The sequence below is a fragment of the Ranitomeya imitator genome, chromosome 9 (assembly GCF_032444005.1).
Source record: "Ranitomeya imitator isolate aRanImi1 chromosome 9, aRanImi1.pri, whole genome shotgun sequence".
NCBI classification, from domain to species: Eukaryota; Metazoa; Chordata; class Amphibia; order Anura; family Dendrobatidae; genus Ranitomeya; species Ranitomeya imitator.
This window is the reverse complement of record NC_091290.1, coordinates 9,576,395-9,594,218: the sequence shown is the minus strand read 5'-3', so window position 1 is coordinate 9,594,218 and position 17,824 is coordinate 9,576,395. Positions and strand designations below refer to the sequence as shown.

General features: G+C 44.2%; 1 protein-coding gene across 7 annotated transcripts in view; it reads right to left on the bottom strand.

The window, feature by feature from the left end:
* Window positions 1–17,824, bottom strand: part of PHF21A (PHD finger protein 21A) — a 95,747-nt gene that overhangs the window by 47,586 nt on the left and 30,337 nt on the right. For all 7 annotated transcript variants that reach the window (XM_069739707.1, XM_069739713.1, XM_069739710.1 and 4 more), the window contains exons 2-4: window positions 15,936–16,086; window positions 10,955–10,987; window positions 8,449–8,514 (exon numbers count right to left, since the gene is read on the bottom strand). In XM_069739707.1, the coding sequence (XP_069595808.1) occupies window positions 8,449–8,514; window positions 10,955–10,987; window positions 15,936–15,989 (153 nt within the window). In that variant the 5' untranslated portion in view covers window positions 15,990–16,086. The remainder of the gene's footprint in view (window positions 1–8,448; window positions 8,515–10,954; window positions 10,988–15,935; window positions 16,087–17,824) is intronic.

The window sequence follows — 17,824 nt, the reverse complement described above, 5'->3', positions numbered from 1 at the left end:
GACCCCAAAAGTTGTTGTCCAATTTGTCCTGAGTACGCTGATACCCCATATGTGGGGAGGAACTACTGTTTGGGCACACGTTGGGGCTCGAAAGGGAAGTAGTGACGTTTTGGAATGCAGACTTTGATGGAATGTTCTGCTGGCATCATGTTCCATTTGCAGAGCCCCTGATGTGACTAAACAGTAGAAACCCCCCACAAGTGACCCCATTTTGGAAACTGTACCCCCTAAGGAACTTATCTAGGTGTTTGGTGAGAAATTTGAACCCCCACGTGCTTCACTAAAGTTTATAATGCCCAGGCGTGAAAATAAAAAATCCTATTTTTTCCCACAAAAATGATATTTTAGTCCCCAATTTTTAATTTTCCCAAAGGTAACAGGAGAAATTGGACATCAAAAGTTGTTGTCCAAATTGTCCTGATTACGCTGGTACGCCATATGTGGGAAAAAACTGTTTAGGCACACGTTGGGGCTCGAAAGGGAAGTTGTGACGTTTTGGAATGCAGAAATTGTCTGCGGTCGTCATGTTCCGTTTGCAGAGCCCCTGATGTGCCTAAACAGTAAAAAAAAACCACAAGTGACATCATTTTGGAACCTAGACCCCCCCCCCAAGGAACTTATCTAGATGTGCCCCCTTTTTGGAACTAATGTACGCTTTCTTGTAAAGTAAATTAGTAGTGCATGGAGGTGTGGTACAATCTGAAGCAATCCTTCATACACAGGCCAGGTTTTTCGGGGCAGGTGTCGCATTGATAAATGGTGTCCTTGCGTATTCCCCTTTTGTAACACACTCGGCACCTTTTTTGCGGCTTACCTTTTCTGCCGGTTGGCGGGACCACCCCCGGAAAATGCTGGCCTGGTACGATACGAGCACCTTCAGTTCCGGAAGTACTGGGGCCCTCTCCTTCCGGAGTACCAAATATCAGGGCCTTAACCACTACCTCCTGGAACTGAAGGTACGACGTATCGGTGTGGCGTGCACATCGTAACAGCAGGAAAGCGTTGAGCATTGCCATTTGTACGATGTGGACGGCCAACTTTTTGTACCACACCTTGGCCTTTCTCAAAGCACTGTATGGTTGGAGGAGTTGATCAGAGAGATCAACCCCCCCCCATGCTTTTGTTGTAGCCCAGTACACAGTCCGGTTTGCAGACCTGTGTAGAGGTACCCCGTACAGTGCTGAGGGCTCTGCCATCACCATGTATGGTGGTCAAGAGAAGGACATCCCTCTTGTCCTTGTACTTGACCACCAGCAGGTGGTCGCTACATTGGGCCTTGCTCTCACCTTTTCTGAGCATCTGCCGAAGTAGCGTCTTTGGGAGGCCTCTCTGATTTTTGCGCACAGTACCGCAGGCTGCGGTACCTCGCGCAGAGAGGGATTTGTAGAGTGGGATGCTGGTATAAAAGTTATCAGTATAGAGGTGATAACCTTTATCCAGCAGTGGGTGCACCAAATCCCACACGATCTTCCCACTCACTCCCAGGACAGGAGGACACTCAGGGGGTTCAATCCTGCTGTCCTTCCCTTCATACACTCTAAACCTGTGGATGTACCCTGAGGCACTCTCACACAGCTTGTAGAGTTTGATTCCGTACCTGGCCCTTTTGTTGGGCAGGTATTGACGGAATCCGAGCCGCCCCTTAAAATGGACCAAGGACTCATCCACGCAGATGTCCCTTTTGGGCACGTACACTTCAGAAAACTTTTTGTTGAAGTGTTCGATGACCGGCCGAACTTTGAACAGACGGTCAAAGTTGGGGTCATCTCGTGCGGGACACTGTGCATTATCGGAATAATGCAGGAATTTATGGATGGCCTCAAAACGTCTCCGAACCATGGCCATTCGGAATACTGGAGTGTTATATAAAACATCTACACTCCAATATTGCCGCATTTCTGGCTTCTTCACGATCCCCATGTGGAGGACCAGGCCCCAAAACTGCATCATTTCAACTGCGTCTACAGGAGACCAGTTGGAAAATGATGTACCGGGGTTTTGCTCCAAAAATTGACGAGCATACAAATTAGTTTGCTCCACCATGAGGTTAATAAAATCCTCAGAGAAAAAGACTTTGAAAAAGTCTGTTTCTGTGAGGCCCGTGGTGTCAAACTTGATTCCTGATTCTGCCACAAAATCAGGAATCAGTGGCTCGTAATTTTCGGGGGGCGAGGTCCATGTGGGTTCCGCAGTGGGGAGCGCTGGTTCAGGAGTGGTGGGGGCTGCCTCATCTTCTGTCCTGGGGCGTCTGCGTGGTGGTTCCGCAGGACCCGAGGAGGAAGAGGAGGAGGAGGAGGAAGAGGATGAAGAATCAGAAAAGTGAAGAAAAGTGGGATCCTCTCCCTCGCTATCAGTGTCGGAGGCAAGGAAAGCATATGCCTCCTCCAATGAATAGCGCTGTTGGGACGAACGGGACGAGCGGGACATTTTTGTGTGAATATGGTGATTGGGTGCACTTTATTGATAACTGTATGTGTATGTGTGGGGGGATAGTGATTTGTGCAAACTTATCTGAAAAGAAAATGCTAAAAGGAGAAGAAAAACCTGTAAAAAAAAAAAAAAAGGCAGGCACAAACTCTGATAAGAGAACTGCGTCACTTATCAAAGTTTGGCGGCTGCGGGATGTGTGTACGGAGGTTGCGCAAAAAGGCTGAAGGGAAAAAAGCGAGCGCGAGAGTTGATCGGTGAACTGCGTCACCAATCAACGCTCGGCGGCTGTTAAATGGGCGCACGGAAGGAGGTGCAAAGGGGGGTAAAAAGAGGGGGAAGGGAGATGGGGGTGGAAGTGGGGATTGGGCAGGGATCAGTGATCAAAACGTACGGTTGTAGTCAGGTGGCGCAAAAGGGGGGTGAAAAAAAAAAAAGGAAAACGGCAGGCACAAACTCTGATAAGTGAACTGCGTCACTTATCAAACTTTGGCGGCTGCGGAATGTGTGTACGGAGTTGGCGCAACGGGGGCGAGGGAAAAAAAGCGAGCGCGAGCGTTGATCGGTGAACTGCGTCACCAATCAACGCTCGGCGGCTACTAAATGTGCGCACGGAGGCGGCACAAATGGGGGTGGAGGGGGTAAAAAGAGGGGGAAGGGGGGATTGGGGTGGATGAACGGGGATTGGGGTGGATGAACGGGGATTGGGGTGGATGAACGGGGATTGGGCAGGGATCAGGGATAAAACTTACGTTTAGTTGTCTTCTTTCTTTAGCAGGGATTGTGGTGCTACAGGCTGCTGTGGCACCACAATACCCAGCACGGCAGGGAGATCCAGGCACAAAATCCAGCAGGGAGATCCAGCAGTATGACCGCTCTGTAGGAATCCTCAGCTAGAATGAGGACCCTGCAGAGCGGTCATACACAGGTCAGGCAGGTGACACAGACAGGTCACAGAGCGGTCATGCTGCTGCTGTGACCTGTCATTGGTGGGATCGACCATAACATCGATCCCACCAATCAGAGCTTTCCTGGTGACCTGGCTGTGACCTGCCTAGGATCGGATCTGTTCGCGCCATCCTAGGCAGGTCACAGCCAGGTCACCTGCAGGGCACAGAGTGGTCACAGCGTGATCGCCGCTGCGCCCTGTGATTGGCGCGATCGACGATGACATCGATCGCGCCAATCGGCTCCTGCAGGCCCTGCTGGGCCTGCACTGTGTCCTATCCTAGGATCGGTGCTATTAGAGCACCGATCCACGCAGGTTCCGGCAGGGCACAGCGCGGTAATACCGCGCGGTGCCCTGCGATTGGCGCGATCGATGCGATCGGCGATCGCGCCAATCCGGGGTGTTCTTGCCGGTGCCTGGCGTTGCCAGGCACCGGACCTAGGATCGAGTACATCGGTACTCGATCCTAGCCTGTGACCTCATTGTTTCAGCCGCTCCGATTGGCTGAAACAATGAGAATGGCTGTGATTGGCTGTTCAGAATTGAACAGCCAATCACAGCGATCGAGAGGGCGGGTGGGCGGCGACAATGCCCTGGATGCCGAGGCCATCTCCCCCCAGGTGAGATGGCGTCGGAATTTTAATGCGATCACCGCGACTTAAGTCGCGGTATCGCATTAAAGGGCAGGACGTACTATCCCGTCAAGGGTCAGATAGGCCCAGGGCACCTCGACGGGATAGTACGTCCAAGGTCACAGAGGGGTTAAGGCATTTTTTTTTTTTTTTTTTTTATTTATTTTACACTTGCCGTGTTTTTCACAGTCTTCCGCGAAAACGGGCCACAAAAATCTTGTCGGTTCGCCCTTTTTCTGGTTTGCAATAGGCTTTGAAAAGTAGGGGGGGGGGGGGGGGGGAGGAAATTGTAAATAAAATTGAAAAAAAAAAACGGTGTTCCGCAAAGGCTCGATATTTTTTCACGGCCGTAAATATGGCCCTCACAGCCATACTGACGAATTTTTACAGCCCGTTTTTGCAGCCCCATAGAGATCTATTGGGGCCGCAAAAATACGGCAAGTTAATAGAAGCCTAAAAGTAAGAAAACAGACAACAGAAATATCCAAATCAGAAGTAAAATAAAACACTTTATGATGATGACCGAACTGGTGCGGCAGAAGTGAACTGTCAGAGGGACTATCTGCACTGTAGGGGGCCACCGTGCCATCCAGCAGACCACTTCTGATAGATATTCTCTAGGGGTGGTGCAGACGGCACAAATGGAAACACCTAAAGACACTTAATGGTAAAGTTAGCACCGGCTGCGCACACTCACATGTGACTGGTAAGAAGACGTCTGCAGAGTGATCTTATGGTGCAAGCACATCATTTCGGAGCACTGTAAGGGTCAACGAGTTCCCGTATTCATTCAAGTTGCTTCTAGGAGCAGGATTGTATAATCTTTGTACCCAGAAGACATTCAGATACATTGTAATATACCCCATGACAAACCTTGTTCTCACATTTATTCCTCTACATGCAGGACAGTACAAGTTCTAGCAGGTTTCCCAAAACCAAAGGTAGGTCACAGATGCGAGATCTCCGTTACACTCAATGGTACCACGAGGCTGTGGCTTACTGAGGGGAAAGAGGACAGACATGAGTGAGGAGTAAAACGCTCTCAGAAACAGTCCGCACTTCTCTCTGGGCCACGACTGGTACCACAATACCAGATGCAGGGTACAAACAGATCGCTAAAACCTTTCTTGCTGCTGGTAATGCATTTCACATGTAATCATATTTCTAATTTACTGAGCAGTGAGTGGCCACTGCAGTCTTCCCATCACCGCTGCGGTCAGTGACTGGCTGCAGCAGTCACATCAGTAAATGGCACATGATAACCAGATCTGTGCATCATCAAGTAAAGAATTTATTGCTTTGCAGTTGTGTGCCTTACTACATTTAACCCTTTTTTGGGGATCCCAGGAAAGCCCTTTAGACTTGTAGATAAACAAAGTACTATAATATGTCAATGAAAACGATCCACAGGTATAGGGACCCTCGCTACGACTATACAGACATGTAATACTTTTACTCACCTGCTAAAGTTAAAATAAAGCAAGCAGCATCGAAAGAAGCAAAAGAAAGTACACGGGTGCAACCCGGACAACTGGAGGCATAAATATTTTAAGTCCATTTCTCTGTATTTCTGAGTGTAAGCTGGCATCCTGCGGAGCGGCTCCTGAATAAAATAGGACTCTCCATTCCTCCACCATTATAATAAATTCACAGCTGGGTAACATTACTGCTGCCCACTTAGAAGCCCCCGAGGCCTCAAAATACAGTTTTTAAGTGCTTTCATTTTCATTACCCTAAAAGCAGACATTGTAACTCGCAGGTTGATGTTTGAGGTGGAAGCGCTGAATAGTCCGCGGCGCGACTGTAACGAGGATTTATACAAACAGGCGAGACTCACACTCAGAAACAGGAGGGTCACAATAACACTAAGATTGTAAAATGGAAATTAACCCCAATAAAATGTGAGACCACAGCAGGGCCAAGCAGACCGATTCCCTAAATCTGCAACGTTTACAGATCCGGCCCCGTAGGATGTAGGAGAAAACCCACCGGTGTCCGTGCACTAGTCCCTTACACCAGGCATACGGCACTGTAGGACGACAGCACAAAACTGCTGCACCGTGTCCCAAGAGTTGTGGAAATCAAACGGAAGTTTTATTTTTTTCCTCCCCTTTCCATGACTAAGGATAAGTTCACACAGGGCGTTTTCGCTGCTTTTTTTTCTGCAGCAAAACCTGATTTCTTGGCAGGAAAGAAGCAGCGGCAAAAACACAGGTTTAGGTGCGTTTTTGGTGCCTTTTTTGTGTCTCTTTGTCCATGCTAATGTCTATTGACTTTCTGCAGACAAAAAATGCTGCAAATAATGATACCTGAATTTTGCTGAGTTTTTTCAACATCCATTCAAGCCAATGGGTGAAAAACGCTGAAAAAACGCTGAAAGAAGTGACATGCTCCATGTCCAAAAAAAAGCAGCAGAGCAGAACATCCTGACGACACACAAAAAAGAAAAAAACAATGTGTGTACATGAGATTTCTGAAATCTCAGGCTTTGCTGGTACTGTAGAAAGCAGCTGAAAATTAGCATAAAAAAAAAAAAAAACGCAGCAAAAAAACACAGCAAAAAACGCCCACCTAAGGGTGCAACTGTATTAGTGGAGGTTGAAATATTAACTTGCATAATTTAACTAATTGCGCAGATTTTCAATTCATAACATGTTAATTTGTACTGCAAGAAAAGTGTCATTTGCAGCATAAAGAGTGAAATCTGTGATTAAATTCTGTACTGAAATCAATAAATTCTGCATTATCTGACCTCGATTTTTTGCAGATGAAAGTTAGCAGCAAATCAGGTGGATAAACTTTTACAACTGCAATAGAACAATTTCTGATGTGGAAAACGTACAGATTTATTGCAGATTGTTCCTCCTTGATTTCAATAGGAAAGTTAAAATCCACAATCATGTCCTTGTTTCGCAGGGTAGCAGCGTAGATGCAAAGTTCGTGGGTGCAGATAATTGAATAATTAAAAAAAATACACATAAAACCTGTCGCCACTCCCAAGCAGACAGCTTGGTAAAATGCTAATACGGATTTCATATTTTAGGGTGAATTCGGACATCTGGGAGACAAGGTTGCGCATCCACTATGATACAGGCTGCACGGGGGTCTTGACAGCAGTATAAGGCTGATTTTGTTGGGAGGCTCACAGCCACTCTCTCCATCACTGTCCACATATGGACCGTGTTTTCCCAGATATCCAAATTCATCCCTGGAAGAACAGCGTCTGCAGTCCATAGTGGCAACCCCACGACAAAATCCGGGCGTTTGAGTGTGAATGTCGCTCCAGATTCTGCCAAATTTGCTCTGGAAAATTTTTGCAGCAAATCAGACCTGGCTGAACTTCTCCTAAACCTATAGTCAATCAGGCCAGGAAAATCTCTGCTTCATTTTGCCATGAAAGCAACCACAATACACAGTTTTAGATGAATGCTGCGAGTGGGTTGATTAAAACGAGCAGGACTTGAATGGAATGTTTGAGCCATTATTGAACGCCTTCCTGACATTGCACAATTATTTTTGTTTTTAATCTTTAAACACACACAAAAAAAAATGTTAATACAGTCTGCTATAAAGCAGGTATCAAAACTCTTACAACTACTGGGAACATTGGTAAGCAGAAATCCATTTTCTTGTCTCATAAATTAAAGCATCAGCTGCAGCGAGTTGCTTTATTTAGACACCCGCATACATACATTCATACGTCCGCCTCGGTTACCCCTCCTCAGTAAACATGGTTCATTACATTAATCATTGCAAAGTAGCACTTTGTAGCAATCTGTTCTACAAAACCCTCAAAACAAGAAAACATGCAAACAATGACGGGAGCAGAACTTTGATAAGTTGAGCTTGTGAAGTATTAATCGCTACGTTCCATCTGGAAAAAAACAAAACAAAGCCTTCCCCCCCTCATTGCTGACAAGTACAATATACTGATTGAAAGCTCTGCATGTCACCAATGTGTTCGATGTGCTGCGGGGGTCTTGTTAACAAGTCTGAAAGGAACAGGAATGTAATAAAAGAGTTCCTCCAGAAGAACGGGTCCCGATCTGCGGCTTCTCTGTTGCAAGACTACAGCTCTTAGTGTGCTGGGAATTATAGTTCAGCAAAAACTATAAAGAACGCACCTTGAATGAAATCACAATGTCCTACTCAGAGATCCTGAGGAGCATTATGCATTTATTTCTACTCATCCAATAGAGATATGAGAACTTCAGTGAAAGCAATAGGTCCGCAAAATATATTCCATACGTCCGTACCCACTGACCTCAGCTCCAGGAACCAGTCACGGAGGAGCGTCTTTAGTTACTGCTCGGTGAAGTGGCTTTACTCGTCATTTATAAACCCTTCAATCAATCACTTTTCAAAGGAACCACAAATGTCAGAGCATTTACCTGCCTTCAAAACTAGGATTTAAAAAAAATTAAAATAAATCTGATTTACCTGCTTTTCACTCAGAGATGTGATTTTGGCTTGGAGTTCATGGAGTTGTTTCTTCAAGTCTGCATTCTGAATGGAAGGAAAAAAACATCATCATGTATAAATATACACGCAAATATCTGATTAGTAGATCCTCTGCTTTCTGGGAAGAGAACAACATACAAAAACAGGTAGAGTGCAGTCTACGAGTTCATTCACACATTTGTATCAAAGATGCAACTAAAACAGAATGTGCATAAAAAAAATAATGCAAATCATAAATTTAAAAGTATATATGTCAGACATCCATTTTATTCCAGTCATTGTCACATGAATCCTATGAGCAGTGAATGTCCAGCGTGCTGGATAAACTTCTGTGCTGCAAGTGGAGCAGCTCCTAGATATCAAGGACTTGCTGCCGCGCCCTAGCACTAGACGGCCACCTGCGGCTGCGTAGAGCAATACGAGCGTGATGGGGCATAGTAAACAGGTAAGACTGTTCATATCAGGCAAGTCGTTTTTTTTCCTCATCAAAATCACCCAGCTTAATGAAACCAGAGTTACCCCAGAGTCTGAAGGATCCAGCAGAGGATCGCAGATGTGATCAGAGCCTAATAAGGTTGGATGTTGGAAATTTTGTGGCAGTTTCCAAACTCGGAGTTAGAAAGGTTAGATTACTCTGCTGCTTTTAGTTTAAGGCAGAGCCAGAAACCTGATGGAGTCCATTGACCAGAACCGGATCTATTAGGATAGATTCTGATTCTTAAAAACAAGACGAGCAAGAAACATACAGAAAAAGAAGCAATGATTGACGCATAAAATTAAACTAAAGTTCCTTCTCTACTAGAGTCCACAGGGGTCTATATTTACCAAGCAGTTTATGCCAGTTTTGTGTTGTAAATTGGCGATGTGTACCAAAATTGTGCAAGTTAGTGTCACTTGTCACATAGGCATTTTGTCAGTCTTACACCAAAGCTTTCTCTATGACTAAGGGTACGTGTCCACGTTCAGGATGGCCAGCGCTTTGGAAGGAGCAGAAAACTTGCTCCGCCCCCTTCTGTAGACGCGGTGATTCCGGATGTGTTCATTGCACACATCCGGTATGATCGCACCCCACACATAGGGCCCTGTGTTTTACCTTGCGACGGCGCAGCGTCGCCGCAAGGTAAACGGACATGCTGCGTTCTAAAAAGACGCGCCGCATGTCCGGAAACGCAAGGCCACCGGGTGCGTGTTTGCACGCATAGTGGAGATGGGATTTCATAAAATACCCTCCACTATCCTGTAACATCTGGACGCTGCGGATTGAACGCTGCGGCTCTACGCAGCGTTCAATCCGCAGCTATTCCGGATGTAATACGGCCCGTGGACACATACCCTAATATTGTTATTTTAAGTCCTTAGAAAAGCGTAAGAAAAAAAACAAAAGAAAGAAAAAACAAAACCGCTGTGGATACAGACCCTTCAATATTCTACTACACACTTTAAAAAAGAGAAGTTCATGAAGCGGTGAAAAACAAAAAAAACCTGGAAAAACAATGGAAATGCATCAAACCTCTTGGGAGCATGTCTTGAAGCAAAGAGCGCAGAATTCAGCATAGTTTGCACAACAACACCGGTCACCGCACACGCCGTATAAGATGATTGGGCGTATGAGATGACCTCCGTCTTATACGGCGAGTATATCCAAAACTCCATATTTTATATGGAAAAGTTGGGGCTCGTCTTATACGCCCAGTCGTCTTATACACCAGAAAATATGGTATTTACAAGTTTTTTGTATAAATACACTTCTATAAATATTTGTGTTTAATGCCATTTTCATAAAACACCACCACTTTTTCACCATATCCAAAAGTGAGCAGCGCTTCAGTTAATTCATACTCTAAGGCTTCTTTCACACTAGAGTCGGAATCTCCCCGTCGTAATGCGTCGGGGAGAGATTCCGACGCTAGCGTTTGCTGCATTGCACAATGGAGGCAGCGGATGCATTTTTCCGGAGCATCCGCTGCCCCATTGTAAGGTGCGGGGAGGTGGGGGCGGAGTTCCGGCCGCGCATGCGCGGTCGGAAAAAGCGGTCCATCGGGAGAAAAAAACGTTACATGTAGGGTTTTTTTCTCCCGACGGTCCGCCAAAGCACGACGCATTCGTCGCAAGACGGATGCGAAGTGTGCAAATCCGTCGCAAATGCGTCGTCAATAGAAGTGTATGGGGAAAAAACGCATCCTGCAAGCACTATTGCAGGATGCGTTTTTTCTGCAAAACGACGCTTTGTGACGGATTAAAAAAAACGCTAGTGTGAAAGTAGCCTAAGTTGTCAGCAGGGTCTGACCACGGCTCCAAACTCACTGAACGCAGCACACGTTGTATTGAGGAGAGATGGTGCTGACAGATTCCCCACCCATATGGTTTGTGAAGTTATCTATTATCCCACTTCAGGTCACGTAAAGGAATTGACACATTTCACATAGTATTTCAATTAACAACGTACTCTACAACAGACCAAAGTATTTTAAATTAGAAGTTTTACCTGTGGATCTTGCTTCATTTGAGCAACCAATTTCTGATGAAAAGAGAGAAAAAAAAGTCATTTTTTTTTTCAAAGATAAAAGACATTTTGTGCTGTCATTTTCTTACAGAATGCATTTGATTGTAATTTTCTGTATCAGTGGAGGTTTTCACAAGGTTGGTCTATATGTTACTTATTCGGGTTCAGCTGTGTAGTCTGTTTTCCTCAACTTTGCTCTACTAAAACTTAAAAGGCTTTTCCCCAAAATACAGAATTTGTGCCGTGTCCAGATTAGAGGTGTCCTTTCCGACATATAAAGTTAGGTTGCCTATATAAATGGATTTTCCTGAACCTTCATGAATAATTTCACATCTGACATACACTAGGAAATAGAACGGGGCAGACGAAAGCCAAATCAGAACAAAACTAAAAAATGAAGCCGGTCGACAGAAGCAAATGTGCAGCTTTCCTGAACGATACTAAGCTCAGATTAACCTAGATTTAATATATTTTATTTTGCGTCTTAAGAAGGTTCACCCACGACTTCATGATTTTTTTTTATATGTTTATTTTAATTTTTTTTATTTTAACGATTGCATTATATTTGGTGACAATGAACAGAGTAATAGAAACTCAATTACAGAGTTATAGCTCGGCTTTTCTTCACGAAGGCAAAGATTTAAAGAGGTATTCACATCAGAAAAAGTGATGCCAGTTATGATAAATTGGTCAGGAGAACAAAGGGGCAGCAGAGTGGATTCAGCACAGTATCCCATTCACAGTTTTTCAATGCAGAGCATCGCTCTGGACACTCATTCAGCACAGTTCCACACTATTTAACCCCTTTCTGACCTCGGACGGTATAGTACGTCCGAGGTCAGAAGCCCCTCTTTGATGCGGGCTCCGGCGGTATGTGCCCGTAATAGGCGCGAGCAGAATCGTGATCTGCCCACGCCTATTAACTAGTTAAATGCTGCTGTCAAACGCAGACAGCGGCATTTAACTACCGCTTCCGGCCGGGCGGCCGGAAATGACGTCATCGCCGACCCCCGTCACATGATCGGGGGTCGGCGATGCTTCAGAATTGTAACCATAGAGGTCCTAGAGACCTCTATGGTTACTGATCGCCGGCAGCTGAGAGCGCCACCCTGTGGTTGGCGCTCACAGCACACCTGATTTTCAGCTACATAGCGAACAGCAGATCGCTGCTATGTAGCAGAGGTGATCGTGCTGTGCCTGCTTGTAGCCTCCCATGGAGGCTATTGAAGCATGGCAAAAGTAAAAAAAAAAAAAAAAAAGTTAAAAAAAAATGTGAAAAAAAAAAAAATATATATATATATAAAAGTTTAAATCACCCCCCTTTCGCCCCAATCAAAATAAATCAATAAAAAAAAAAAAATCAAATCTACGCATATTTGGTATCGCCGCGCTCAGAATCGCCCGATCAACTAAAAAAAAAAAGCATTAACCTGATCGCTAAACGGCGTAGCGAGAAAAAAAATTAGAAACGCCAGAATTACTTTTTTTGGTCGCCGCGACATTGCATTAAAATGCAATAACGGGCGATCAAAAGAACATATCTGCACCAAAACGCTATCATTAAAAACGTCATCTCGGCACACAAAAAATAAGCCCTCAACCGACCCCAGATCATGAAAAATGGAGACGCTACAAGTATCGGAAAATGGCGCAACTTTTTTTTTTTATATATAGCAAAGTTTGGAATTTTTTTTCACCACTTAGGTAAAAAATAACCTAGTCATGTTAGGTGTCTATGAACTCTTAATGACCTGGAGAATCATAATGGCAGCTCAGTTTTAGCATTTAGTGAACCTAGCAAAAAAGGCAAACAAAATTTTTTTTTCCCGTTTTCTAGTAAACGACATGCTAAAACCAATGATGTCGTTCAAAAGTACAACTCGTCCCGCAAAAAATAAGCCCTCACATGGCCAAATTGACGGAAAAATAAAAAAGTTATGGCTCTGGGAAGGAGAGGAGTGAAAAACGAACACGGAAAAATGAAAAATCCCAAGGTCATGAAGGGGTTAATGAAGACGGCCCTAGTTTCCTGCGTGGCTGGGGGACCCGTGTGCCACTGGGCATATCAAAATAGCGACAGAAAACATGGGAGCTGACTCGGAGATGCAGTCTCTTTATTTGTAAATTCTGTGGCAATCCCAGAAGTGTTGCATGAAGTCCCATTATAAAATAAGAATAGCCCACTGAACGCCCAAGTCCACTGCCAAAGCAAAGTGTCTTCTTGGCTTACTCTTGGTACCTGTGTAAATGCCTGGCAGCCCCAACTCCTCATTAAGTAAGCCTTGTAACAGCTTTAGAACATTTGTTGTTCGGAAAAATAAGTTCAGTCAAATAAAAAAAATAAAGTTACGACAAAAAAGTTGCTGAGGATCAATTTGAAGGACTCTGGTCCAGTGGCCGATGGATGGGAGCTCTGTGTAAGATCTTAACTTCTCTTTTGATTATCCAGCCCATGTCAAGACGTCATTGCTGTGGCATGAACAAATGTGACGTCATGACAGCCAGGCTAGTCAAAAGAGGAACCGGGGACGCAGTCAGGTAGCAGGAGGTAGTCGTGGCCACTGGGCAGGGTCCTACAAAACTATTTGCACCAATTCTAGTTACGGCTTTTGTTTTTTTTGTCTTTGGGTTCATCCACCATAAATTATGCTTTGATTAATGAAAGGAGTCCTAGATCCAGAGATTTATTGGATAGGCACAAAAGTAGAAAGTGTATTTGATTAACACTGGTATTTTATTTTAATGTGGTGTACAAGTGCCAAGGATCTCAGCAAGTAACCAACAGGCATCAATTCTCTTAACAGAAAGGAGACTGAGAAAAGTGCCTCGCACACTGCCATTGGGCCGCCCAGTGACTGACAGCCTCGCCATCCAATCACAATATTCATTATGTAAGAACGACGTGCTGAGTGAGGTCAGAGAAAGCAAGCCTTAAACATCTGCTGCCCCAAACCTTCTGCACGAGTACAAGCTAAATTCAGGCACAACAGTCAGCAGATTGTGTAAATTAGGAGATTACGTCATATTTTGTGACAATTTTACAGTGCGACATCAAAACATCTTTAGATTTTTTTTTTAAAGAAATAATCACAACATCTGCACGTTAGAAATATATTTCTTAGGGTGCAGTTCCTTGTTGTATCCTGTGGAGGTCACTATTGCACACTGTCAATAGAAAGGCTGATGAAAGCTCTCAGCAATGTATGAAGGCAGCACCAGGGGTTACAATAAGCATGCTGCAAGTTACAGCACAAGTATTAACCCCTTCAGGACCAGGGGTATTTCCGTTTCCATTTTTTTGGTCCCCCTCTTCTCATGGCCATAACTTTTTTATTTTTTGGTCAATACGGCCATGTGAGGGCTTGATTTTTGCGGGACAAGTTGTACTTTTGAGCTACACTATTTGTTTTACCATGTCGTGTACTTGAAAATGGGAAAAAATTCCAAGTGCGGTCAAATTGCAAAAAAAAAAAGTGCAATCCCACACATTTTTTGTTTGGCTTTTTGATAGGTTCACTAAATATATAAATTGTCCCATTTTTTGATACCCGTAGCGTCTCCATTTTTCCTGATCTCAGGTTGGGCGAGGGCTCATTTTTTGCGCACCGAGCTGACGTTTTTAATTATACCATTTTGGTGCAGATACGATTTTTTGGATCGCCCGTTTCTGCATTTTAATGCAATGTCACGGCAACCAAAAAAAAAAACTTAATTCTGGGGTTTTTACTTTTTCTCACTACACCGTTTAGCAATCAGGTTAATCCTTTTTCTATTGAACACGGCGATACCAAATATGTGTATATATGATTTTTTTGAATTGGGGGGGGGGGGGATTTGATCTTTTATATATTTTTAAAAACATTTTGTTCACTTTTGGCGTGCTTCAATAGTCTCCATGGGAGACTAGAAGTTGCACTTGTCCGATCGGCTCTGCTACACACAGGTGATGATCAGATCACCTGTATGTAGCAGAATTAAACATTTGCTATGATCGCCGACCACCAGGCGGCGATCATAGCAATCCAGCAGTGATAACCATAGAGGTTTCCAGGAGACCTCTGGTTGTCAAGCCGATCCATCGGCGACCCTCGGTCATGTGACACGGGCGCCGATGGGAGGAGGCAATGACGTGCTTCCTGCGTGTGCATGTTAAATGCCACAGAGTTCGACAGCGGCATTTAGCATGTTAACAGCCACGGGTGGATCGCGATTGTACCCGCGGCTGTTAGGGGCACATGTCGGCTGATCAGATCAGCCGTCATATGCCGGAAAAGGTGCGGGGTCATCGCCGGAGCCCGCACCAAACAAGGGGAGGCGTCCAATGACAGACTATGTCTGTCATTGGACGCTAAGGGGTTGAAGACTAACATTACTCGTATTTTAAGTACTAAAGCTCAATTTGTCCTTGACTCAAATGGCCATTCTGATATTCTTTACTGGATGCCGATCAGAAGCCTCATTCAAATGTCTGTTTTTAACAGATGTGACACAGTCACATTTTGGGAAAAAAAAGCAGTTTAATGCCACTTTAAAAAAAAGTGGATGGAAAAGTGGGCATACTCAGCTAGGCAATTGGATCAAAAACAGGATTATGAAAAGCAACTTTTTCGAAAGCCACGATGCTTACTACAGTAAGGGGTGGTGTGAAAAGTAGAAACAGCTTTATGTTATCTAGAAATATGACCCAAATATGTCACCAGCGCCTATCCGAGGGTCTGAGAACATGTGAATGGTATAAGCAACTGACTTAATGGGAAATGCACCTCAGTACACGGCAGCGGCCAATAAACAGTGTATGGAGCCGCAGTGTTACATACTGTATATTGCTTGCAGAAGGAGCTGATAGCTGATCAGTGGGGGTACTGGGAGGACGGACCACCACCAATCCAAGATTTAGCTTCCGGATAACGGTTTTAATAAATCCAACTTTACTTCATGGAGACAAATAGTGAAGCATTCTTACCTGGTGAACTTGAATTTCCACTTTTAGGGCCTCCTGGAGAGTCTGAAGCTCCATTCTCCTTTCTCCAGTTTCCTCCCCAGAATGTACCAAATCCCGCCGCTCTTCCACACGTCACTCTGCACGGAGTAAAGACTTTTTTCAGGGTCTAAACCTAAAAACACAAGAGAAATTAAAAAGTGAAAAGATTGTTATTTACAGGTTTAAAAACAACAAAAGAGAATGGGCACAATAGTCATTACAATTATGAAATTATTATGTCCCCTTAAAAAAAAAAAAAAAAAAATCAGGAAAAGATTCTGCTACGCCCTATATATACACGTACCAGAAAAAGCCAATAAAAAGCAGAGTGTGATGAGATCAGTAAGACATCTCATGGTGTATGATCAGAATTAGGCCTCATTCCAATGTTCATGATTAACATAGTAACATAGTAACATAGTTAGTAAGGCCGAAAAAAGACATTTGTCCATCCAGTTCAGCCTATATTCCATCATAATAAATACCCAGATCTACGTCCTTCTACAGAACCTAATAATTGTATGATACAATATTGTTCTGCTCCAGGAAGACATCCAGGCCTCTCTTGAACCCCTCGACTGAGTTCGCCATCACCACCTCCTCAGGCAAGCAATTCCAGATTCTCACTGCCCTAACAGTAAAGAATCCTCTTCTATGTTGGTGGAAAAACCTTCTCTCCTCCAGACGCAAAGAATGCCCCCTTGTGCCCGTCACCTTCCTTGGTATAAACAGATCCTCAGCGAGATATTTGTATTGTCCCCTTATATACTTATACATGGTTATTAGATCGCCCCTCAGTCGTCTTTTTTCTAGACTAAATAATCCTAATTTCGCTAATCTATCTGGGTATTGTAGTTCTCCCATCCCCTTTATTAATTTTGTTGCCCTCCTTTGTACTCTCTCTAGTTCCATTATATCCTTCCTGAGCACCGGTGCCCAAAACTGGACACAGTACTCCATGTGCGGTCTAACTAGGGATTTGTACAGAGGCAGTATAATGCTCTCATCATGTGTATCCAGACCTCTTTTAATGCACCCCATGATCCTGTTTGCCTTGGCAGCTGCTGCCTGGCACTGGCTGCTCCAGGTAAGTTTATCATTAACTAGGATCCCCAAGTCCTTCTCCCTGTCAGATTTACCCAGTGGTTTCCCGTTCAGTGTGTAATGGTGATATTGATTCCCTCTTCCCATGTGTATAACCTTACATTTATCATTGTTAAACCTCATCTGCCACCTTTCAGCCCAAGTTTCCAACTTATCCAGATCTATCTGTAGCAGAATACTATCTTCTCTTGTATTAACTGCTTTACATAGCTTTGTATCATCTGCAAATATCGATATTTTACTGTGTAAACCTTCTACCAGATCATTAATGAATATGTTGAAGAGAACAGGTCCCAATACTGACCCCTGCGGTACCCCACTGGTCACAGCGACCCAGTTAGAGACTATACCATCTATAACCACCCTCTGCTTTCTATCACCAAGCCAGTTACTAACCCATTTACACACATTTTCCCCCAGACCAAGCATTCTCATTTTGTGTACCAACCTCTTGTGCGGCACGGTATCAAACGCTTTGGAAAAATCGAGATATACCACGTCCAATGACTCACCGTGGTCCAGTCTATAGCTTACCTCTTCATAAAAACTGATTAGATTGGTTTGACAGGAGCGATTTCTCATAAACCCATGCTGATATGGAGTTAAACAGTTATTCTCATTGAGATAATCCAGAATAACATCCCTCAGAAACATTCACGCTGTATATTCCATTCGTGTTCTTCCCATATAGACTAATAGGAATGTTCACATTAATAATACACAGACCTTTGTGAGGCAGGCTGCACCAGCTTTTATAAGACATAACG